Source organism: Cyprinodon tularosa, unplaced genomic scaffold (assembly GCF_016077235.1).
Source record: "Cyprinodon tularosa strain WSP-4 unplaced genomic scaffold, ASM1607723v1 ctg521, whole genome shotgun sequence".
NCBI lineage: Eukaryota > Metazoa > Chordata > Actinopteri > Cyprinodontiformes > Cyprinodontidae > Cyprinodon > Cyprinodon tularosa.
This window is the reverse complement of record NW_024039254.1, coordinates 230,593-257,551: the sequence shown is the minus strand read 5'-3', so window position 1 is coordinate 257,551 and position 26,959 is coordinate 230,593. Positions and strand designations below refer to the sequence as shown.

Here is a 26,959-nt window from a genome sequence, read left to right as displayed (position 1 = left end):
CACTACAAGCATGCTTAGTGTGAGGGATTGCTGAAGAATCAATGAGTCGATGCAATCAGCTGGTTTTCATTAGATAGAAAACTTTGAATCAATCTGACTGAATGATCTGGTGAACTGTCTCTCTAAAGAGACCTGAGATGACATGATGTAAATTGTAGCTATAGAAATAAACTGCATAGAATTGAATGTTCATATTACTGTTCTGTGCTTCGTCAAAACAGTGACTGATCTTCTACCCAGCTCCTCTGGTGAATCAGAATAAGTTTGGAGTCATGTGACATAAGCAGCATCAGGTGAGGAGACCCTGCGGTTCATGCCAGCCCTCAGGGACTCATGGCCCAGCTTTGCTTTGAGTGAGAAACAACGACTCCCTACCTCCTCTTGGAAGAGGTTCTGTCGGTTTTTCAGAGCTCTCAGCCGGTTCTGCTTGTCTTCGTGGTCCAGGTGATCCGCAGGTGGTTGGAAGTAGCCCATCAGATCCTGGAGACTTAAACTGACTGAGTCTATTGGAAGGTTTAAAGTAGAACTTTTCCCCTTCTTTCTCACTGTGTCCAGCCCTCTGCAGATGACATAGAGCAGAATGATCACCGTCTGACCGAACCTTTCATGTACAGAGTTAGTTCAACAAATCATTTCATTTAGGGCTTTCTGTCCCTTCAGATTGCTTATACAAACACTTGCGAAAGAAAAGATCTATGTAAAGGTAAGGTAAGTAATCCTGTTGATGTAGCATGTGATATGGGACTCAGCGGGGTATTTACCATTAGGCAATACCAGGCAGTGGCCTGTACAGGTGTACATCTGTAAAGTAGATTTTGGTCAAACTCAGTTTCTCCTCCAACTTATAATTTCAGTAAAGTAACGGACTCTAACGACTTAAAGCTTCAGTTGATGTGAGGACCAGATAACAGGGAGGCCAAGCAGTCAAACAAACAACGTTTTTATTAATAATTATTATCGGCTACTTTTATTAAAGCATAAACAACATATCTCTGACGTCATGTTTCTCAATAAATACGTCTGAAAGAGTCATTTTTGTCAAAGTGAGAAATGAGCGTCCTTCTTAGCGCTGCTGCTCGTCTGATTAATCAATGAAAAGGTGGGAGTTTAGCTCCGCCCCTGATAGCGCTGAGGTCTGACATCTCTCTTTAAGACGGGCGTACACTGTACGTAAAATTGACAGACTGTAGTAGCCACGTTTGCTCAGCCATGTCTTTGTCCAAATACGTCGTTGCCTTTTCTTTTTAGGGCTTTCAGCACAAAATTGCCCAAATTGCCAAGGCAGCGCGTTTCACTCTAGTTAGCTTCAGATTCCTCTGCTACTCGTTTGGCTTCCTGATAGACGAGTCCGAGTAGCGCCATCTCACTGCGGAGCTGAGTCCCACCTGGTTTTTCGACGGACAGTGTGAGCCGTTAGATCGCATCAGAGCGTCGGGTCGCACAGTGTGAGAACAAACATGGTGAACTTTGAACTTTTAAACCCTGCGGTTTTATCGTACAGTTTGAGCTGTAGCTGTGCGCAACGATTGAAAATATCATACAGTGTATGCTCGGCTTTAGGTGCAGCTCTGCACCAGCGATAAAACCAGGAGGGTGAGAGGGTGTGGCCTAGAGCACCTGATGAAAATGTTGAAGAGGAAGACAGTGCTGCGGATGACCCGGGCAGTGCGGCTCTCTTCATGTTGGGAGCGAGACAGCGTGAGCCCGTCGTCCATGTGGCCTTCATGGTGCATGATGGCCTGAGAAAAGAAAAGAAAAACGATTTCCTGAAAACATTTTCAATCTTGTTCAGTTGGAAAGTTGTTCCTGAGACTGTGTGCCGTTTTCACTGTGGTGAAGGTAAAATGAGGTCAGGAGACGTGAGCAGCTCCTCTTAAAAGTTCCATCTGTGGAGGAACAGGCTGAACGGTTCCACATTTAAACAGCTACAAACTCAGCTGGGAATAAAAGCAGGAAGGCTGCTGTTAGAGATGCTAACGGTGCTAAAAGCACAGCCTGCAGCCTGCAGCCTGCAGTGGGGCTGTTTAAACTGGTGATAGAATGCAGAGTTTCAATTGTCATAGACAGAGAGGGGAAGTAACGAAGTACAAATACTTCGTTACTGTACTCAAGTAGATTTTTCTGATATTTTTACTTTACTACTTATTTTTATGGCGACTTTTTACTTCTACTCCTTACATTTTTACACAAATATCTGTACTTTCTACTCCTTACATTTTAAAAAATTGGCTCGTTACTTTAGTTTTGAATCATTTCAATGGAGTTACCGTTATTATTTTTTACGTCATCAATACCAAATTAAATCTAATGGGATGGGAATCTACGTTGCATTTGACGCACCACTATAAGATGAATAGACAGATTCGGCGGTATTCACTCGCGGCAAATCATTGCAGCTTGGTGGCGGTGGCGTTAGCATAGTAGCATGGACGACGAGATGATTGAAAATGAACACAACGGAGATCTAGTCCTATTGGCAGACATCCATTTAAAATGTAGGCAACGACACAATCCAGCTTCTTTCCTTTAACACGCGGCTGCCGCCAAGGATGCCCACTATCACCATTGCTGTTCGCTATTGCAATAGAACCGCTTTCCATTGCCCTTAAGAGCTCACCGCTTTTTAACGGTGTACATAGGAACGGGAATGAGCACAGAGTATCACTTTATGCTGATGACCTTTTACTCTATGTCTCAAATCCCACCATCTGCATGGACAAAATTCTGGACATTTTACACACTTTTGGTTCCTTTTCTGGCTATAAATTGAACATTAAAAAAAGCGAATGCTTTCCTCTTAATGATGCAGCAAAACAGATCCCGGCTCAATCACTACCGTTCTGCTTAGCCTCTTCTAGGTTTCAATATTTAGGAATTAATATTTTAAATAGTCTCCCTTTATTGCATAAACATAACACTGTGGAGCTGGTCAGAAAGGTGAAGTCAGACCTATTACGCTGGAATAATCTCCCACTGTCACTTCTAGGTAGGATAAACTCTATCAAAATGAATGTTCTACCAAAATTTTTATTTCTTTTTCAGTGTTTACCTATATACCTGCCCAAAAGGTTTTTTTATGAATTGGATAAGATGGTTTCACATTTCATTTGGGCAGGAAAGACTCCAAGGGCAAAATACTCAGTATTGCAAAGACCCAAGGACAAGGGAGGCCTTGCATTGCCGGATTTTAGAGCATATTATTGGGCAGCCAATATTCAAAAGGTCTATACCTGGTACAACTCTCCCAACACAGACTGGTGTCGGATGGAGGCCTACTCATGTACCCCTGCCTCGTTGTCAGTTTTGATATGTTCCCCTCTAAATGCTCATCCCACTAAAGTCACCTCCAACCCAATTGTATTATCTACTATTAAAATTCTCAGACAATTTAAACGGCACTTTAAAACCCTTTGTGAAAATTACTTATTCCCACCTGCTTCACTTGATCCGACTTTTTCTCTGTGGAAAGAGAAGGGGCTGGTAAACTTTGATCAATTCTATGACAAGAACATTTTTACTTCCTTTGATAACCTCAAAACTAAGGTCGCCCTCCCACAATCCCATTTATTTAGATATTTTCAGGCCAGAGATTTTGTTCGTTGTAACTTTCCCAATTTTCCCCATAAACCTCCTCGTACTCTTATTGATGTCATTCTACAGGTGCTGGTCATAAAATTAGAATATCATGAAAAAGTAGATTGATTTCAGTAATTCCATTTAAAAAGTGAAACTTGTATATTATATTCATACATTACATACAAACTCATATATTTCAGATGTTTATTTTGTTTAATTTTGATGATTACAAATGACAACAAATGAAAATCTCAAATTCATCATATCAGAAAATTAGAATATTGTGAAAAGGTTCAAAATTGATGGCCCCTGGTGCCACTCTCTAATCAGCTAATTAACTCAAACCACCTGCAAAAGCCTTTAAATGGTCTTTCAGTCTAGTTCTATAGGCTACACAATCATGGGGAAGACTGCTGACTTGACAGTTGTCCAAAAGACGACCATCGACACCTTGCACAAGGAGGGCAAGACACAAAAGGTCATCGCTAAAGAGGCTGGCTGTTCACAGAGCTCAGTGTCCAAGCACATTAATAGAGAGGCGAAGGGAAGGAAAAGATGTGGTCGAAAAAAGTGTACAAGCAAGAGAGATAACCGCACCCTGGAGAGGATTGTGAAACAAAACCCATTCAAAAATGTGGGGGAGATTCACAAAGAGTGGACTGCAGCTGGAGTGAGTGCTTCAAGAACCACCACACACAGACGTATGAAAGACATGGGTTTCTGCTGTCGCATTCCTTGTGTCAAGCCACTCTTGAACCACAGACAGCGTCAGAAGCGTCTTGCCTGGGCTAAAGAGAAACAGGACTGGACTGCTGGTGAGTGGTCCAAAGTCATGTTCTCTGATGAAAGTAAATTTTGCATTTCCTTTGGAAATCAAGGTCCCAGAGTCTGGAGGAAAAGAAGAGAGGCACTTCATCCACGTTGCTTGAAGTCCAGTGTAAAGTTTCCACAGTCAGTGATGGTTTGGGGTGCCATGTCATCTGCTGGTGTTGGTCCATTGTGTTTTCTGAGGTCCAGGGTCAACGCAGCCACATACCAGGAAGTTTTAGAGCACTTCATGCTTCCTGCAGCTGACCAACTTTTTGGAGATGCAGATTTCATTTTCCAACAGGACTTGGCACCTGCACACAGTGCCAAAGCTACCAGTACCTGGTTGAAGGACCATGGTATCCCTGTTCTTAATTGGCCAGCAAACTCTCCTGACCTTAACCCCATAGAAAATCTATGGGGTATTGTGAAGAAGAAGATGCAATACACCAGACCCAACAATTCAGAAGAGCTAAAAGCCACTATTAGAGCAACCTGGGCTATCATAACACCTGAGCAGTGCCACAGACTGATCGACTCCATGCCACGCCGCATTGCTGCAGTAATACAGGCCAAAGGAGGCCCAACTAAATACTGAGTGCTGTACATGCTCATACTTTTCATGTTCATACTTTTCAGTTGGCCAACATTTCTATAAATCCTTTGTTTTGATTGGTCTTCAGTAATATTCTAATTTTCTGATATGATGAATTTGAGATTTTCATTTGTTGTCATTTGTAATCATCAAAATTAAACAAAATAAACATCTGAAATATATGAGTTTGTATGTAATGTATGAATATAATATACAAGTTTCACTTTTTAAATGGAATTACTGAAATCAATCTACTTTTTCATGATATTCTAATTTTATGACCAGCACCTGTATCTCTCCCGGCTGCTCCTGGATTAATTTCAGTCGTGACAAAATTAATCTTGTCATCAATACCATCCTCGCTGGTGACTAGAAATTCATGGGAAAAGGAGTTGGGTTGCACCGTGTCGGATGAGGGGTGGAAGAGGGCCCTTGACAGGGTCAACTCCACCTCATCTTGTGCCAGTCTGACTCTAATTCAGTTTAAGGTCCTACACAGGATACATTACTCCAAAGCTAAACTTAAAAAATTTTTTAATACAAGTGATACATGTGACAGATGCTCTCTGTCACCAGCCAGTCATACACACATGTTCTTTTCCTGTCCCAGATTAAGCTCATTCTGGTCCTCTTTCTACAATACAGGTGCTGGTCATAAAATTAGAATATCATGAAAAAGTAGATTGATTTCAGTAATTCCATTTAAAAAGTGAAACTTGTATATTATATTCATACATTACATACAAACTCATATATTTCAGATGTTTATTTTGTTTAATTTTGATGATTACAAATGACAACAAATGAAAATCTCAAATTCATCATATCAGAAAATTAGAATATTACTGAAGACCAATCAAAACAAAGGATTTATAGAAATGTTGGCCAACTGAAAAGTATGAACATGAAAAGTATGAGCATGTACAGCACTCAGTATTTAGTTGGGCCTCCTTTGGCCTGTATTACTGCAGCAATGCGGCGTGGCATGGAGTCGATCAGTCTGTGGCACTGCTCAGGTGTTATGATAGCCCAGGTTGCTCTAATAGTGGCTTTTAGCTCTTCTGAATTGTTGGGTCTGGTGTATTGCATCTTCTTCTTCACAATACCCCATAGATTTTCTATGCGGTTAAGGTCAGGAGAGTTTGCTGGCCAATTAAGAACAGGGATACCATGGTCCTTCAACCAGGTACTGGTAGCTTTGGCACTGTGTGCAGGTGCCAAGTCCTGTTGGAAAATGAAATCTGCATCTCCAAAAAGTTGGTCAGCTGCAGGAAGCATGAAGTGCTCTAAAACTTCCTGGTATGTGGCTGCGTTGACCCTGGACCTCAGAAAACACAATGGACCAACACCAGCAGATGACATGGCACCCCAAACCATCACTGACTGTGGAAACTTTACACTGGACTTCAAGCAACGTGGATGAAGTGCCTCTCTTCTTTTCCTCCAGACTCTGGGACCTTGATTTCCAAAGGAAATGCAAAATTTACTTTCATCAGAGAACATGACTTTGGACCACTCACCAGCAGTCCAGTCCTGTTTCTCTTTAGCCCAGGCAAGACGCTTCTGACGCTGTCTGTGGTTCAAGAGTGGCTTGACACAAGGAATGCGACAGCAGAAACCCATGTCTTTCATACGTCTGTGTGTGGTGGTTCTTGAAGCACTCACTCCAGCTGCAGTCCACTCTTTGTGAATCTCCCCCACATTTTTGAATGGGTTTTGTTTCACAATCCTCTCCAGGGTGCGGTTATCTCTCTTGCTTGTACACTTTTTTCGACCACATCTTTTCCTTCCCTTCGCCTCTCTATTAATGTGCTTGGACACTGAGCTCTGTGAACAGCCAGCCTCTTTAGCGATGACCTTTTGTGTCTTGCCCTCCTTGTGCAAGGTGTCGATGGTCGTCTTTTGGACAACTGTCAAGTCAGCAGTCTTCCCCATGATTGTGTAGCCTATAGAACTAGACTGAAAGACCATTTAAAGGCTTTTGCAGGTGGTTTGAGTTAATTAGCTGATTAGAGAGTGGCACCAGGGGCCATCAATTTTGAACCTTTTCACAATATTCTAATTTTCTGATATGATGAATTTGAGATTTTCATTTGTTGTCATTTGTAATCATCAAAATTAAACAAAATAAACATCTGAAATATATGAGTTTGTATGTAATGTATGAATATAATATACAAGTTTCACTTTTTAAATGGAATTACTGAAATCAATCTACTTTTTCATGATATTCTAATTTTATGACCAGCACCTGTATTTTTACAAAAGCTCTAAACAAGCCAGTGCCTCAGAGTCCTCTGACCTCCATCTTTGGTGTGCTTGAGGATTTCACACACTTCACGAACAGGGAAAGTAACGCTATTGCTTTCGCATCTCTGGTAGCCCGGAGACGCATATTACTTCAATGGAAGGATAAGAATCCTCCCTCCCCTGACTCTTGGCTCAAGGATCTAATGTCACTCCTACACTTAGAAAAAATCAAGTACAGCATCAGGGGATGCGTCTACAAATTTTATAAAACTTGGAATCCCATTCTTTCCTTAGTTGATTCAACTCCCTCCTAAGATGATTAAAAAGTATGGCTTTAATTAAGACACACTGACATAACCCCTCTCTAATTGAATCTCTACAAATTTTTCAGTGGTTTGATTTGTTGGAACACCAGCCAGGATTTTAAGAGAGGCCAGTGGTTGGGTTAGGGATTTGGTGGTCGAACCTTAAGCACAACATGTAACTGTCATAGTTATATTTTTGATTTTGTTTTCTAAGCATTTCTGATCCCTCCTCTTTTTTTTCTTCTTTTTTTTTTTGTAATTTGCTTGTTGGTTCGGTAGATGTTCTCCCCTCCTGTTTTCTCGTTACGAGGGAGAGAATCATGTTGGCTTATTGTTAATATTTTTCATTGTTTTCCTGGGAATGTAGGGAGATGGGGGATAAGTGAAATGTATTCCCATGTAAATTAATGTTTTGTACCCATCTAACCCAATAAAAAAAAATATATGGTAAAATGTAGGCAACGGCATGAAAAAAGTAGTTTCTACTTTTACTTTTATACTTTAAGTAAATTTGCAAGCCTGTACTTTGTTACGTTTACTTGAGTAAAGAAGTTTAATCAGTACTTCCACTTTTACCAGAGTATTTTTTAACACAAGTATCTGTACTTTTACTCAAGTACGGAAAGTGAGTACTTTTGCCATCTCTGGTCATAGATGAATAACGATAGCTCAGTGGGTGAAATGGACGTACAGAGAAGTTCAAACTCCATCAACACCTCCTTTCTCTGCAAATCTAACTATTCTAAACTTCCACCATAAAACAGTGAATCCAAACGAAGCACCGAGTTGATGTAAACTCTGGGCTGTTGCCTTATTTGGTTCTGGCCTGGACTTTTGTCACACCCCAAAATTAACATCCAAACCAGCCCACTGGTTCTTGGAACCTCTATTCATGTTCCAAGAACATGAATGGAGGTAGATGGAAGACAGCAGTTTAGCTGTTTAGCCAACAATTGGGTTTACTTCTACAAGAATTACAAAGCAGGAAGTTTCTCTATTGAAAATGAGCCAGAACCACTGGAGGAAACGCAGCGTTTCAGGCTGACCGGAGAAAAGGGAACATTTTCACAGTTTTCCCAAGGATCCAAAGACTCGACAGGCATGGATTATTTTAGTCTATCAGAAGATCCCTGCAAAGTTTGATGCTCAGCTGTTCATTTGCTCGAAGCATTTTATTAAAGACAGCTTTCTCAATCTTGGACAGTTCAAAGCAGGATCTGCTAAACTTCTTTTACTGAAACGAGGGGCTTTTTCCACCGTAAGGCCATCACAACCGCAGGCTGGAAGGATGATTCTGTCACTAAGCTGTTGATAGCAATGCTGTGAATATGGTCACCAAATTTGGGTGAACTGTTTTTTGGGGGGGGTATGAAGTGTCAACTGCTGGACTCTCAGCAGAGGGCCATGAGCCGCCCGTCCTCAGCCGTAGGAGGGGGACTGGGTGCCGCTAAGGCAGGGACCGCCATTGTCCAGACTACAGTCACCGGGTCGGGTTTGGTCGCTCCTTCCCCTGTCCTGTAACGAGTACGAGGGACCATGAGCCGGTTCAGGTCCTTAGACCTCAGCCTCCCAGAGGGGGATGAGGACACAACAAGTCTGTAATGTAGGAGAGAGCCTGACTTTGGAAGGCTCTGAAGGTCAGCACCAGGATTTTAAACTGGAACCGAAAACAGAGACTGGGAGCCAATGAAGAGCTTTTAGAATCAGTGTAACATGAGCCCTTCTGTTGGTACGAGTCAGTGACCTGAACCCACTGAAGACGAGACGACTCCTTTTCCTTTAGACATGAGAATATACTGTTACAATAGTCTAAACGGGAAGACACAAATAATCATTTCAAGATCCTCTCTGGACACAACTGTTCTAAGTTTAGAGATTTTCCTCAGTGAGTAAAGCAGTTTGTTGTCAGCAGCTTGGTGCTCTAAGGACAATGCTCTGTTAAAGACAAGGCCTCGGTTTCTAAGGCTTGGATTAGCAGACAAACTCAAGTCGTCCAGATCCTGGTGGATACCTGGAACAGCGTCATCAGGGGCAATCACCAGCACCTCTGTTTAGGTCTCTTTAGAGCTTCTGAGTTTCAGTCCCACTCCACAGCCTTCACTCTGGATCCCTGAGCAAGACCCTGAACCCCACACTGCTCCCTGGGCACCGCACAATGGCAGCCCACTGCTCCCCAAGGGGAGGGGTTAAATGCAGAGACAAAAGCTGGGAAAAAAAGACTAATGCCTCCATATATGGGTGATGCGTGCTAACCACTGCGCCACCGAAGCACGCCAAAAAATACTTTTTTTATAGACTTAGACAAACTTTATTATTTTGTACACAGAGTGTATACAACGACAAAATTTTGTTAAATGCAGCTCCCATGACATTTCCATTTCTTAAAGTGCAGCAGTGATGTAGAGACTGCTTTTCCAACATTCAGCTTTTTTCCCCAGTTTTTTTCAACATTCAGCCATCTGATCGCAGTGGGGAAGAAGCTGTTGCAGAATCTGCTGAGCCTGCATCAAATAGCTTTATTATAGTTATTTATTTATTTTTTCTGAAACATTTGGCTTGCCTTTATGCCCCTGTGATGTACACTTCTGCATTTTTATGTCTTGCTGCTGAAACGGGCTACAAACATTTTCTATTATCTTTTCAGGAAACAGAAAAAAACAGCCAGTGAAAAATGATATTAGAGGTGAAGGAGGAAAAAAGGAGGAGCTGCAAAGAGAGACTCTTTTAATCCAACTGACACTCAAAAAACCTTAAAACTTTCAGCATCTTTTCCTCTGCAGACCAGGATGGTGGCATATAGGAACCAAACGTCAGCAGTTCGGTTCCTGCTCTCCATTGGCTGCTTTTCACTCAGACTTCAAACCCAGACTAATTGGTTGAACATTAATAATTAACAGGGGGTTTCCAAAATGGAGGAAACGATACACCAAGTGGGGGGGTTCATGAGATGGTTTTCAGTCACTGTGGAGTCATCAGCTGTTTGGAGAGCCAAAATATACAGGTGCTGGTCATAAAATTAGAATATCATGAAAAAGTAGATTGATTTCAGTAATTCCATTTAAAAAGTGAAACTTGTATATTATATTCATACATTACATACAAACTCATATATTTCAGATGTTTATTTTGTTTAATTTTGATGATTACAAATGACAACAAATGAAAATCTCAAATTCATCATATCAGAAAATTAGAATATTGTGAAAAGGTTCAAAATTGATGGCCCCTGGTGCCACACTCTAATCAGCTAATTAACTCAAACCACCTGCAAAAGCCTTTAAATGGTCTTTCAGTCTAGTTCTATAGGCTACACAATCATGGGGAAGACTGCTGACTTGACAGTTGTCCAAAAGACGACCATCGACACCTTGCACAAGGAGGGCAAGACACAAAAGGTCATCGCTAAAGAGGCTGGCTGTTCACAGAGCTCAGTGTCCAAGCACATTAATAGAGAGGCGAAGGGAAGGAAAAGATGTGGTCGAAAAAAGTGTACAAGCAAGAGAGATAACCGCACCCTGGAGAGGATTGTGAAACAAAACCCCTTCAAAAATGTGGGGGAGATTCACAAAGAGTGGACTGCAGCTGGAGTGAGTGCTTCAAGAACCACCACACACAGACGTATGAAAGACATGGGTTTCTGCTGTCGCATTCCTTGTGTCAAGCCACTCTTGAACCACAGACAGCGTCAGAAGCGTCTTGCCTGGGCTAAAGAGAAACAGGACTGGACTGCTGGTGAGTGGTCCAAAGTCATGTTCTCTGATGAAAGTAAATTTTGCATTTCCTTTGGAAATCAAGGTCCCAGAGTCTGGAGGAAAAGAAGAGAGGCACTTCATCCACGTTGCTTGAAGTCCAGTGTAAAGTTTCCACAGTCAGTGATGGTTTGGGGTGCCATGTCATCTGCTGGTGTTGGTCCATTGTGTTTTCTGAGGTCCAGGGTCAACGCAGCCACATACCAGGAAGTTTTAGAGCACTTCATGCTTCCTGCAGCTGACCAACTTTTTGGAGATGCAGATTTCATTTTCCAACAGGACTTGGCACCTGCACACAGTGCCAAAGCTACCAGTACCTGGTTGAAGGACCATGGTATCCCTGTTCTTAATTGGCCAGCAAACTCTCCTGACCTTAACCCCATAGAAAATCTATGGGGTATTGTGAAGAAGAAGATGCAATACACCAGACCCAACAATTCAGAAGAGCTAAAAGCCACTATTAGAGCAACCTGGGCTATCATAACACCTGAGCAGTGCCACAGACTGATCGACTCCATGCCACGCCGCATTGCTGCAGTAATACAGGCCAAAGGAGGCCCAACTAAATACTGAGTGCTGTACATGCTCATACTTTTCATGTTCATACTTTTCAGTTGGCCAACATTTCTATAAATCCTTTGTTTTTATTGGTCTTCAGTAATATTCTAATTTTCTGATATGATGAATTTGAGATTTTCATTTGTTGTCATTTGTAATCATCAAAATTAAACAAAATAAACATCTGAAATATATGAGTTTGTATGTAATGTATGAATATAATATACAAGTTTCACTTTTTAAATGGAATTACTGAAATCAATCTACTTTTTCATGATATTCTAATTTTATGACCAGCACCTGTATGTAAAAATACGAGTTTAATAAAGTAAGCCAATTTAACTTCCATCCATCAATTTTTTCCCCAGTGCTTGTCATGGTGGCGCTGAGGCCGCTGCCTATCTCCAGCTGTCTACTGGCGAGAGGCGGGGTCCACCCTGGACAGGTCACCAGTCCATCACAGGACAAACAACCATTCACACACACACTCACACCTAAGGAGCATTTATCTATTCATTCAGCTCAATTAATATGAAATAATTAATTAATCAAATTAATAAATCAATAGTGTTATTAGTAGAAAACTAGAACTGTGCCTCTGGATTCGGGGAACGGGATGCCAAGGGTGGTTACCAGGGCTTTCCAAGTTTGTGGGGCCTAAACACCTCTGCCGCCCCCTAAGGTCAGAGTGACAGGAGGAAAAGAAAAAAACGTAAATTTATCCAACATTTAGCCTACGCCTGAGGCTGATAAATGTTTATTACTGTCAGCTGACTGTATCAGGGGAGATTAAACAGCATATTGTCTAAAGGGAAATTAATTTCTGAGAGATCTATAAAAACATTCCCCCTGTTTCTGTTGCATGTTTGTGTTGCATTAAAGTAATGATATTATCCATGGTTTCTGAAGAACAGCAGCTGCCAACAGCTGTTCTAGATGTAAAACATTTAATAAAATAAAGCATCATAAACATAGAAATCAGAGACCAAGTGTCAAACTCACCGATCGTCTCTGGTGTCTTACCTTTCTCTGGACTCCGCCCATTCGTGCACACTTTGCATCAATGGTTTGGTACGTCAGCCACAGGCAGGTGTTGACATGTTGGATGTAGCACACAGAGTCACCATATTTAATGTCCGGCGTGCCCATCCCATCCACTTCCTTCCTCACACCAGGATCCAGCTTTTCCTGACAGGAAACAGCAGAGAACAGAACCCCATTCAGGTCATCAGGTCGCTCTTTGGCCCCAGGTCCGTTGGCACCAAGCGCTTACCTTAGACGCCCTGAAGCAGAAGGCAGTGGACCTGACATCCGCCTTCTCTTTGTCCATCAGGAGAAGAGACTTCTCCTCAGTCAGACTGAGATACTTCCCTGTGGTCACGTGTCTGAGTCTGAAGGGCTGACCCCAGCGGATATGACTCCCACTCCACCTGGAAAAAACACCTCAGCTTTAAAGACAGATACATGGATCGGGTCTTTTATTTTTATTTTTTTCCATTTTGTATGTTATATTCCTATTCTATCAATTGGCCTAGTGGTTAGAGCAGCACGCTGTGCTCTGAGAAGGTTGCTAGTACCCGGTTCGATCCCCACACCCTGCCACTCTGGATCTCTGAGCAAGACCCTTAACCCCACTCTGCCGCACAATGGCAGCCCACTGCTCCCTAAGGGGATCAGTTAAATACAGAGAGGGAATTTCTCCAGTGTGGGACAATAAGGGGATTCACATAAACATCAAATCAGCTTTTAAGGCTTTAAATTAAGCCTTGAAGACTTCAGTTATTAATCTATAAATGTATCTATAAATCATAAGAGATTAATCTATAAATCAAAATCATGAGTTATTCATCTACAAATCACAAGAGATTATCTATAAATCATGAGAGATTAATCTATAAATCAGGTAATTAATCTACAAATCATGAGATTTGTTAGGACTCCTGTCTGTGTGGTTTGTGTTTTGTGTGTTTTTCTCCCTTCCTCCACCAGGAAGCGCCTGGTTCTGGTTGGCCTCCTCACACACCTGCAGAGGGTTACCTCATTAACGGAGGGTTCTTAAGCTCCTGACTGCCACTACCTCGACGCCAGAGTGTTTGCCAGTTTTGGGTACTCTAGCCAAGCTGAGTTTTGCTGAGTCAAACTGAGTTTTTGTTCTACCTGAGTTTAACTTTGTTTTTGTCTTTGCCTCTCGGCAGGAAGTCATCCTGCAACTGGATGTTTCGGACCTTCTCTCCCCTGGAAGGATCTTCTGAGAATCAAGCTGAGCTGAGGATTCAAGGGTGTGATTCTGATCAACCCTTTTCCCCCAAGGAATCCCTGGGGCTTCTCTCTGAGCAGGGGATTCATCTCCACAACAACCCGTTCAAGTACCGCAGGAAATCTAAGTGGCAGTCAGCTTCTCCGTTCACCTACAAACAACCGCATTCTGGGTAAACCCTGTCCGCCCTCCACCGAATGAGACAAACACTGGAACACCCCCACACCGACTGGAGTCAAAGAGTCAACCATTTTTCTGGAAACGTGAGTCTGCAATCTATTTCTCCTCTTCAAGTTCGAGAATCAAATTTCCCACTGAGCCTGAACTAACCGCAGTGTCTTCCCCTCACTTTCCAGTTCCGGTTGAGCAGTGTCCAGAGCTACACTGGATTCATCACAATCTTCTCAATAAACCTGTTAAACCTTCCCCTGGTCTCTCTGTGTTGGTTTTCTGAATGTGGGTCCGAGCTCTTGATAAAACCATGACAAGATTTATATATGAATCATGAGTAATTCATCTATAAATCAAAATCATGAGCAATTCATCTATAAATCATGAGCAGTTGATCTATAAATTGTGAGAGATTATATATAACTCATGAGATTAATCTAGAAATAATGAGTAATTAATCTATAAATCATGTTCTTCACTTTAGTCACTGAACTACATTTACTTTTTAATTAAATTTTCCTTATTTAATGTGTGTATGCATATAAATAACTCAGGATTCTGTGTTATTGTCTTTAATTAATTAGTGATAAATGCATCGGCTGGCTTGTCTTTAACCTCCATGATATTCTGAGGCCTGTTAGGTTTGTTGTTACAGAAAACAATGTTCACAGAGTTTTTGCAATCCATGGTACTTAGCATCCATGAGAGCGAAGCAGCGGCATGTGATGGACAGTTTGAATAAAATCTGTGACTCTGCAGCAGCCGCTCATCCGTCGCTCAGCTGCAGCAGCAGCTGCAGTGTGTGCTGTGGCTGTTTGGCTCCGCTGGTTACTACAGTGATATGAGGCTCAGTGAACAGAACCGTTGTTAGGAAGCTGTGCTCACATGACGCGCAGAGTCTCCAGCCTCCACAGGGACCTGGCGTGACTTGAAACCGCTCCTCCTTCGTAGTGCACCGACCTGGAGAGCAAATCATCCCGTTACACCAAACCACAAACACTGCCTTCCACACTCTAACGCTCCTGCGGTAGTTTTACTTTCCCGCCGTGCGTGGTAATGTCTGTGTAGACTGATGAGTCACAGACAGAGCTGCTGTCGGTGAGGGGGAGGACGCAGACACTTTCAGCGGGGCTGAGAAATAACATGGCTGCTTCCAGAGGGAACGTCTTCAAACTATAAAGGAGCTCCTCTCTGAGCCTCAGTCGCCGTGGAGACTTCAGTTACAGCTAAACGCCCCTGAGGCCGTTACCGATCGCTTCTGATGAAAAGGACACAAAAACTAAAAGAAGTTCATTTCAAAGCTGATAAAGAAGGTCGGCTCTGTTTTAGGAACTCCTCCACATGATGGACAACAGTGAGCTTCCTCTTCATCAGACTCTTGGACACCAACAGAGGGTCTTCAGTCAGAGACTGATCCAGAATTGCTGCAGACAGACCTCTACAGGAGATCCTTCCTGCCTGCAGGATCTACATCTACAATATCTGGATCAAAAATAACTGATGAGTTACTGCAGCATTTATTCTCCCTTTGGGAATAATAAAGTTAATAAAGTTTTCTTAACCTGAGAGATGTTAAGAAAACAAAAAGATTCTCCAGAACTCAGTAGTTAAAGGAAAAACTTTTTTAAACGACTTTTTAAAGTGTTTTTTAATTTATTATGGGTCAGAGAACTGAGCTTTAGGACACATTACCTTCTCTGTTCGTCTCCGTGCTCCCCAGAAGGAACAGTCAGACATTCGTCCATGTGACCATGGAGGAGGCGCAACACGTCCCCGCCGATCAGGAACCCTACAGATGACAGGAAAACACAGAAGCATCAGAAAGAACAGGAAGACAAAAAAAATGGAACTGCAGCAGAACTGGAACATTAACAGCAGCTAAGGTTGCTGCCAAGATGAGGCTGAAAGACATTTAGAAAAGATGGGAACTAAATGGTGGCAACTTTATGATTGCTATTAGAAGGGGGCAGTATTTGAGTTGTCAGGTGATTTTTGGGGGAGGGGGGGTTCTTGGGGGGGTATTCCCCTTCTTAAATGACCATACCATCACCTGTGACATTTTATTAATAATATTTTAAATTACTCTATAAACAGGGTATATACAGGAATGAGTAACTCTAATTTAAGGCTGTTTATGCTCTTTTAATGGCAATTTGACTGCCATCAACATATTTTTCATATATATATATATATATATATATATATATATATATATATACAGCCATCAACATTTTCTAAAGCAGAACTTCAACAACTAGGAGGTGAAAACAGCTGCTGCAGTCGGCAATTAGAAGTCTGAACAGCAACAGAGAGAACCTATTTATTCCATAATATAATATAATATAATATAATATAATATAATATAATATAATATAATATAATATAATATAATATAATATAATATAATATAATATAATATAATATAATATAATATAATATAATATAATAATAGTCGGCCCAGACTGATGGATGATGACAGGTTGTAGGTTACTGGAGGTCATGGCTTTGGTTGGAATGTGTTGCTTTTTCTGCAGGTTCTTCTGGGAACATAATGACTGCTCCAGGCTGAGGCTACAGGTCCAATAAAACCTGTTCTGTTCAAGGCGGACCGGGTGACGGCGAGCGGCCAGCAGGAGCTGTAGATATGGACGAGCTGTGGAAAAGGTTTGATAGCAGCAGCTCCAGCATCTCTGGCCGTGCTTCTGCTAACAAACTTACTCTGAGCAAAATGACTGCATGTTTGGCTCCCAGTTTAAAAGCTTACATAGATTTTTTTTGGCTGTGGCCCACCAAATTCCTGGTGGCGGCCCTTGTTCAGGTCAAAAATAAACTGGACTGGAGTCATAACAGCGACGTCCTGTATAAGAAGGGCCAGAGCGTCTCCCTCCACCTCCTGAGCAGGCTGAGGTCCTTTGGAGTGAGCAGGCCCCTGCTTAAAACCTTCTCTGACTCTTTGGTGGCATCAGCCCTCCTATATGCTGATGTCTGCTGGGCCCCTGGCAGCGCAGAGCGGGACAGAATGAGAGTGAACAAACTGGTGAGAAAGGCCGTTTCTGTCCTAGGCTGCACTCTGGACTCTGTGGAGGAAGTGGCTGAGAGGAGGGTGCTGTCCAAGCTTCCATCCATCATGGAAAACACCTTCCACCCTCTGCAGCAGACTGGAGAGGAGCTCCTTTAGTCAAAGACTTTTACAGCTTGTTTGGAAAAAGGAGTGTTACTGCAGGTCATCCCTGCTGCAACCAGACTCTACAATGAGACGCTACAACCACTGCTGCAATGAAGAATGAGCGATTACTATTTAATACCCTGTGCAATAACCTGTTTATATTTAATACCCTATGCAATAACCTGTTTATATTTAATACCCTGTGCAATAACGTGTTTATATTTAATACCCTGTGCAATAACGTGTTTATATTTAATACCCTGTGCAATAACGTGTTTATATTTAATACCCTGTGCAATGACCTGTTTATATTTAATACCCTGTGCAATAACCTGTTTATATTTAATACCCTGTGCAATAACCTGCTTATATTTAATACCCTGTGCAATAACCTGCTTATATTTAATACCCTGTGCAATAACCTGCTTATATTTAATACCCTGTGCAATAACCTGCTTATATTTAATACCCTGTGCAATAACCTGCTTATATTTAATACCCTGTGCAATAACCTGTTTATATTTAATACCCTGTGCAATAACCTGCTTATATTTAATACCCTATGCAATAACCTGTTTATATTTAATACCCTGTGCAATAACGTGTTTATATTTAATACCCTGTGCAATAACGTGTTTATATTTAATACCCTGTGCAATAACGTGTTTATATTTAATACCCTGTGCAATAACGTGTTTATATTTAATACCCTGTGCAATAACCTGTTTATATTTAATACCCTGTGCATTAACCTGTTTATATTTAATACCCTGTGCAATAACCTGTTTATATTTAATACCCTGTGCATTAACCTGTTTATATTTAATACCCTGTGCATTAACCTGTTTATATTTAATACCCTGTGCAATTACCCTATATACAAATACCTATTCATATAAATACCTATTTATTACCTTGTGCAATACCCTGTGCAATAATCCTGTTGAGTAAGAGACTTCAGCTGATATATAGATATATATATATATATATATATATCTATATATCTCTCTGTGTGTGTGTGTGTGTGTGTGTGTGTGTGTGTGGATGCACTGTACATACTGTATATACCCATTTCCTACTTGTGACAAATAAATATCCCCACTATGAGATCAATTAAGTCCATCTTCTCTTCTCTTATCCTCACAGAGTATTTGTCATTTTTTACACTTCAGAGTTGATCAGTTTTTAATGTGTAGATATTTTCATCCTCTCTGTCTCAGCTGAAAGCAGTACGCAGTGGGCTTGTTGTTTGGAGCAGACAGGAAGAAAAATGAACGCAGACGGGGAAACAAAAAGTACAAAGGCGTACCTTGTGCTACTTCGCTGCCAGAGCAGATGGGAGCCACACTCCAAAGTGTCTGTTGGAAAGCTGCGTCTACATGGAGACTGCCGTTCCCATAGGACAGATGCTGCAAGAAACAGCATGAGTCAAATCACAGGCGGCCATGTCTGTGCATCACCATCATCATATCTGCACACATGCAGGCTGTTAGACCTGTTTCCACCTCAGGAACAAACTCATCATATATGGAGTGAATTTTTCTCCATTATTGTTGAAGCAAAGGACTTGTTTTGTAAATGGAAATTGAAAAAAAAAACAAACCACAAATAAAACTTTAAAATTATTTTTTTTTTCCAGATTCTATCTTTTTAAAAGAATCTGTGCTTTTAAAAGCTTTCAGGCTTCCTCCCATTTAACATGACGGGTTGTTTATAAGATACAGTATCAGTAAAAGTGAAAGGAAAAATCAGGAAGCCTGTCAGTTGAAGAAAGGCGTTAAAAAAAGTCTGCAGGGACTTCGTATGGATCGCATCCAGGAATACCGTTTTTCTCTGTGTGTCGTTTAGGGATTTAAATCAGAACGATCCATTCTGGTCAGACGGGGAGCACCACAGAGCTAAGCTAAGCGTTCAGTATTCAACTTGGCAGTGGTGAGGTAGAGGCATCACCCTTCTGAAACGCATCTATAAATAACCTGTAAGAAGTTTAAAAAAACTTAAAAAATGACAGAAAAAATAAATTATTGAAACATTTTTAATTTAAATATCTTTCAAAGTTTTATTTACGGATTTCTCTTTTCAAATTTCTATTTAAAACTCCTCTTTGCTTGCAGCAATACTGGAACAAAGTTCACTCCATATCCACAAAGCACTTTATAGAAGGGCAAACAGAAGAAGTCTTTTTTTAATAAAAAAAAACAGGAACAAGTTTTAAAAGGCAAAGAAAGAAAAGAGATAAAAGGAGAAACGGGAGTTCCTCACACTTTCTCCCTCAGATCAACTACTGACCAGATATCTTTCCGAGGAGACGCTGACCAGGATGAGATCATCTCCCACTCTGACCTTCTCTCCCTCTGAGCGCTGCTTCGACGCTGGATGGATGGTCCACCAGCACGCCTCGCCTACGCACACAGACACAAACATTATCTGGAAAGCAGGAGATGCAGAACCTCACCAGAAAACCTGCAATCAACCGCCTCTGATAAAAAGCTCTAGCAGCTGGGATTCATGTGCAGCTTTGCGTTTCAGGCTGGAGATCATCCTCCTAAAATAGTCTGGGAGAAATATTCCTAAATCTGTCCCCCGACAAACATCAGCAGCACTTAGATGAGCATAAGTGAGGCTGGATGAAGAGAGATTAATGAGCCCTGGTTTAGCCACAGCGCCCTCTGTTGGTGGAACAGTAGAGGAGCAACACTAGCCCACCGTTAGCTTCTATGGGGGTGGAACAATCACAGACTTTTGTTTTTTGCTGTCACATTTTGGCAGTAAGAACACAGCAAGGAACTAGCTTTGACTTTTTATGATGTCATAGACCGATGGTTCTCAAACTGTGGTACGAGGACCACGGGTGGTACATGGGCTGGATTAACGGAAATCAGAACCATTTTTATATTAAATCTATGTTTCATTAAATGTAGATCATCCAGATTAGAGTCTGTTTTCACTGTAGCTCTAAGAAACATCCATCCGCCATCTATCATCCATCCATCCATCCATCCATCATCCATCCATCCATCTATCATCCATCCATCCATCCATCCATCATCCATTCATCCATCCATCATCCATCCATCAATCATCCATCCATCATCCATCCATCAATCATCCATCCATCATTCATCATCCATCCATCCATCAATCATCCATCCATCCATCCATCAATCATCCATCAATCATCCATCCATCATCCATCCATCCATCAATCAATCATCCATCCATCCATCCATCCTTCATCCATCCATCATCCATCCATCCATCCATCAATCATCCATCCATCCATCCATACATCCATCCGTCATCCATCCATCCATCCGTCCGTCATCCATCCATCATCCATCCATCCATCCATCCATCCATCAATCATCCATCCATCCATCCATCCATCCATCATCCATCCATCCATCCATCCATCATCCATCCATCCATCCTTCATCCATCCATCATCCATCCATCCATCCATCCATCCATCAATCATCCATCCATCCATCCATCCGTCATCCATCCATCCATCCATCCGTCATCCATCCATCATCCATCCATCCATCCATCCATCAATCATCCATCCATCCATCCATCCATCATCCATCCATCCATCCATCCATCCATCCATCCATCATCCATCCATCCATCCATCCATCCATCCATCCATCCATCCGTCATCCATCCATCATCTATCCATCCATAGATGGATGGATGGATGGACGGCCACCAGCTTTAAGCTGGCGGCCGTGACTCCAACACTTAAAAAGCCAGGCCTGGACCCAGATGACCCCAACAACTACCGTCCGATCTCTAACCTTCCGTTCCTGAGCAAGATCTTGGAAAGAGCAGTGGCTGCTCAGCTACAACATCACATGTCCCGCCATGAGCTCTTTGAACCTTTCCAATCGGGCTTTAGACCCCATCACAGCACCGAAACCGCCCTCATTAAAATAACAAACGACCTCCTGATTGCTGCAGATGACGGCCTTGTCTCCGTCCTCATCCTCCTTGACCTATCTGCTGCCTTTGACACTATTTCCCACTCGATCCTCCTCTCCCGTCTCTCAGACCTCATCGGCCTCACCGACATTACTCTCTCTTGGTTTCAGTCTTACCTCTCCAACCGTAAACAATATATCACTTTGCAAGGCTCCAACTCATCAACTGCAACAGTTAACCATGGTGTTCCTCAGGGATCTGTCCTTGGTCCCCTGCTGTTTACCATCTACTTGCTCCCCCTCGGTCAGATCATCCGCAACCACGGACTCAGTTTCCACTGTTACGCAGACGACACCCAACTGTATGTCAGCACTACGCCCTCCTCACAACTATCACAAATACAACTTAACAACTGTCTCCTTGATATCAAAACCTGGATGACCAACAACCTTCTGAAACTCAACACCCACAAAACCGAGCTCATGGTGGTGGCCCCAGCACCGCTGCTCAGGAAGGTTGGAGACCTCACCTTGGTCATTGATGGCTGTCCCACCTCCCCATTGCCCAAAGTGCGGAACCTGGGTGTCATTTTGGACTCCACACTCTCACTCAGTTTCCACATCCAGAGCATCACTAAATCTGCCTTCTTTCATCTCCGTAACATCTCAAGACTCCGGCCGTCACTTACCGACTCAGTCACCGAAACTCTCATTCATTCATTTGTCACCTCCCGTCTGGACTACTGCAATTGTGTCCTGTCTGGGCTGCCCAACAAAGCCCTAGACAGATTGCAGTACGTCCAGAACTCAGCTGCCAGGGTGTTAACCCACACCAAGCCCTGGCAGCACATCACCCCCATCCTCAAGAAACTCCATTGGCTGCCAATCAAACAACGCATCAGCTACAAAATCCTCCTCCTCACTTACAAAGCACTTCATTCTCTGGCACCCAAGTACATCACTGACCTTCTTCACCCGCTCACTCAGTCGCGGTCCCTGCGCTCCACCAGCAAGAACTTACTTTCCATCCCCCGTACCAGACTCAAGACCATTGCGACAGGGCTTTCTGTGCAATGGCCCCGGCTCTTTGGAATGCCCTCCCCCCCTCCTATCCGTTCCGCAACTTCCCTGACACAGTTCCAAAAGCACCTTAAAACACACCTTTTCTCTCTTGCCTACCCTTCCTAACCCCCTCCCTGTCCCTACCCCCCCTTACTTCAGCTCTTGTAAAGCGACCTTGGGTGTCCTGAAATGCGCTATATAAATCAAAGTCATTATTATTATTATTATTATCCATCCATCCATCCATCATCCATCCATCCATCCATCAATCCATCCATCCATCATCCATCCATCCATCCATCCATCAATCCATCCATCCATCCATCATCCATCCATCCATCATCCATCCATCCATCCATCCATCCATCCATCATCCATCCATCCATCCATCCATCATCCATCCATCAATCCATCCATCCATCTATCCATCCATCCATCCATCCATCAATCCATCCATCATCCATCCATCAATCCATCCATCCATCCATCATCCATCATCCATCCATCCATCCATCATCCATCCATCAATCCATCCATCATCCATCCATCAATCCATCCATCCATCCATCCATCATCCATCCATCCATCATCCATCCATCAATCTATCCATCCATCCATCATCAATCCATCAATCCATCCATCCATCCATCCATAATCCATCCATCCATCCATCATCCATCCATCAATCCATCCATCCATCTATCCATCCATCCATCCATCCATCCATCTATCCATCCATCCATCATCCATCCATCAATCCATCCATCCATCCATCCATCCATCATCCATCCATCATCCATCCATCCATCATCCATCCATCACCCATCCATCCATCTATCATCCATCTATCCATCCATCCATCCATCCATCCATCATCCATCCATCCATCCATCATCACTCCATCCATCCATCATCCATCCATCAATCCATCATCCATCCATCACCCATCCATCCATCAATCATCCATCCATCATCCATCCATTCATCCATCCATCCATCACCCATCCATCCATCAATCATCCATCCATCATCCATCCATCCATCCATCCATCATCCATCCATCACCCATCCATCCATCAATCATCCATCCATCCATCATCCACCCATCCATCCATCCATCATCCACCCATCCATCCATCCATCCATCATCCATCCATCCATCCATCATCCATCCATCAATCCATCATCCATCCATCACCCATCCATCCATCAATCATCCATCCATCACCCATCCATCCATCCATCCATCATCCATCCATCATCCATCCATTCATCACCCATCCATCCATCAATCATCCATCCATCATCCATCCATCATCCATCCATTCATCCATCCATCCATCCATCCATCACCCATCCATCCATCAATCATCCATCCATCCATCCATCCATCATCCATCCATCACCCATCCATCCATCAATCATCCATCCATCATCCATCCATCCATCCATCCATTCATCCATCCATCCATCCATCATCCATCCATCACCCATCCATCCATCAATCATCCATCCATCATCCATCCATCCATCCATCCATCCATCCATTCATCCATCCATCATCCATCCATCACCCATCCATCCATCAATCATCCATCCATCATCCATCCATCCATCCATCCATCAATCATCCATCCATCCATCATCCATCCATCACCCATCCATCCATCAATCATCCATCCATCATCCATCCATCCATCCATCCATCCATCCATTCATCCATCCATCCATCCATCATCCATCCATCACCCATCCATCCATCAATCATCCATCCATCATCCATCCATCCATCCATCACCCATCCATCACCCATCCATCCATCCATCATCCATCCATCACCCATCCATCCATCAATCATCCATCCATCATCCATCCATCCATCCATCACCCATCCATCATCCATCCATCCATCATCCATCCATCACCCATCCATCCATCAATCATCCATCCATCCATCCATCATCCATCCATCACCCATCCATCCATCAATCATCCATCCATCATCCATCCATCCATCCATCCATCCATCCATCCATTCATCCATCCATCATCCATCCATCACCCATCCATCCATCATCCATCCATCCATCCATCCATCCATCCATCCATCCATCCATCCATCCATCCATTCATCCATCTACCTGTTGTCTCCTCCTGCAGTCCAACATCAAAAGCCAGTTTATCTGTAGACGACCGGGAGGTTGACAAACAGCATAAGAACTAAAATAAGGGAAACAAAACAAAAAACATTTTTGAACAATTGGTGACTGTTTTCCTACCGACAGACATAAAACAAAAATCTTTCAAAGACAATTTTTATTTTATTGTTTGGGATCATTCCAGTTGGAAAACTTTGTCCCAGTTTGACTGATAATCTGATCTCCGGATAAATATTCCAGATGTGCTCGTCTGTCCACTCTGGCTAAGGTACTGGTACATTTTCCAAAAAGAGACAGACCCTCAGCATGATGCTGCCATCAATTAAAGTCCTCAATTTTAAAGATCTAACAGTTTCCACTTGAACTTAATTAAAATCCTTTTTTCTTGAATTAAGCAAGAAAGTGAGACACTTTGACATCAGAAGAAGACAATTTGCATTTGAAAAAAAAACAACTGTCTGTTTTAAAAGTGAATATCTAATAACTAGTAATATATAATCAATGCATTTATTTTAAGATTTTTTTACTGATTGTTAGATCGTTTTAGGAGTGCATGCTTCCTGAACAGTGTTGTTTTTGGCAGCCATCTTAGATTTAGTCTTCAGGATGAAAACTATTATTAGTCTTAGTCGCGTTTTAGTCATTACGATATGTGATAGTTTTAGTCGGCTTTAGTCGACTAAAACTTAAAAAGGATTTGATTTTAGCAACAAAAAAAAGTGAAACATTATCATTTGGAATACCAACCAGATTCTTTCCCAGACTGACAGCTCTATCCTAGATGCTACAATAGCTGAGTATAGAACGCTGCTGTGCAGATCATCATTGCTGTTGGGCAGGAAAACTTTGATTTATAGAATTCAAATAAACTTTTTATGAATTAATGCCCTACTTTATAAAAAATTTATTGCACAAAAGCTGTGAAAATAGCAGATCTAGTTCAACACATCCTATTGGTTAATATGGCAGACAGACAAGCTAACAAAATGTCCAATAAAGGAATGGTTTTAGACATCCAAGGTTTCCGTCCCAAAGCAAACACTTCCTGATCTACTATGAATTATGCATTTAACACAGAACAATAAAAGGCAAAGAACAAAAACATTCTTCTTTCTACTTATTATTTCTTCAATTTCCCCCTTGGTTCCTGCTGCTCAGGGGTCAAAGTAGATTTAAATTCACAGGGATTGATGTAAAAAAATACAGAAAGGTCCTCCATAACTGCCTCATAATGCCATGGCAACCCAGGCCTAAACTGAATGAATATGCTACTAAAATGTTGAAATATTTAAAGGAAACAGAGAAAATGAAAGAAAATATTTCCATCATATTTATATAGAAACGAGAACAATGAGAGAGAAATATTCAAAGATCTATGAACCTTTTCATCTGGATCTTTATCAAGAAATAAACAGAAAGCAATGAAATATTTGCTTTGGATATAATTTAGGGATTTCTTTTGGTAGAAATTAAAGAATGTTTACCATCACCTCTTGTGAGCTGGAAGAAATAAAATCCCGAGTTAGACAAAGGTTTTTTTTTTACGCTTGGTAGAGGATGATCAGCCACATCTAGTTTATTAAGTAGCGAGAGCAGGAAGAGCCGTACTGCTGAGAGCGAACCATCAGAGTGGAGCGTAAAGCGCAGACTCTGAGCTAAGCCGCGCAAAGACGCATTTCTGCACAAGCTCAGCTGGAGGAGCAGAGTTAGTCAGAGTTCAGCGGACTGGATCATTCAGTTATTTTATCTCCTGCCGCTGCTGTCATGATCCATCTGTGCTCCTGCAGAATGAGCAGCACTGCACGGCAGGTGGGGGCGGGGCCAAACAGGATGCAGCTGCACGGCTGATACTGCTCAGCAGATTACAGCACAATGATGCATTTTAAATGTCTGACCGACCACCCGCTCATGTTTATTTAGTCTCGTCTCGTTGACAAAAACTCACACTCATGGCAAGTTTTCATCATCAAAGATCCACGTTTAGCTCGTCAGTTCTCGTTATCGTCATGAAAATAAAGGAGTGTCAATGAAATTATTTCATCATCGTCATCCTTGACAAAAACAACCAAATAGCTCAGCCTTTATCATATCTGGCCTTAAAACTTTTCCCCGGTGAATGTTTAGAATGAGTTGCCGGCAGCTGATTAGCTTTTAAACTTCAAACAAACATCAAGAATCACAAAGCACAGAAAACAAAGAAAAAAGAAAAAAAAAGGACTTTTAAAACTTGATTTACAAACAGGTTTCAGTCAGTTGACTGCAGGCTGCCTATCCCAGTTTGCTGGTTCTTGTTGTCTAACTGGGGTTACTGACCATTCCACTGTAGGAGTGTCGTAGTAAGACAGCGTGTCCATACAGCAGAGTTCGATGTCCGCCACCCT

General features: G+C 42.2%; 1 protein-coding gene across 1 annotated transcript in view; it reads right to left on the bottom strand.

The window, feature by feature from the left end:
- ryr2a (ryanodine receptor 2a (cardiac)) overlaps positions 1-26,959 on the bottom strand; it is a 263,016-nt gene that overhangs the window by 177,648 nt on the left and 58,409 nt on the right. Inside the window, exons 4-13 of the mRNA XM_038303941.1 lie at positions 26,892-26,957; positions 24,561-24,639; positions 19,724-19,836; positions 18,744-18,843; positions 15,961-16,057; positions 15,154-15,228; positions 13,114-13,270; positions 12,864-13,028; positions 1,618-1,739; positions 376-559 (exon numbers count right to left, since the gene is read on the bottom strand). Of these exons, the coding sequence (XP_038159869.1) occupies positions 376-559; positions 1,618-1,739; positions 12,864-13,028; positions 13,114-13,270; positions 15,154-15,228; positions 15,961-16,057; positions 18,744-18,843; positions 19,724-19,836; positions 24,561-24,639; positions 26,892-26,957 (1,158 nt within the window). The remainder of the gene's footprint in view (positions 1-375; positions 560-1,617; positions 1,740-12,863; positions 13,029-13,113; positions 13,271-15,153; positions 15,229-15,960; positions 16,058-18,743; positions 18,844-19,723; positions 19,837-24,560; positions 24,640-26,891; positions 26,958-26,959) is intronic.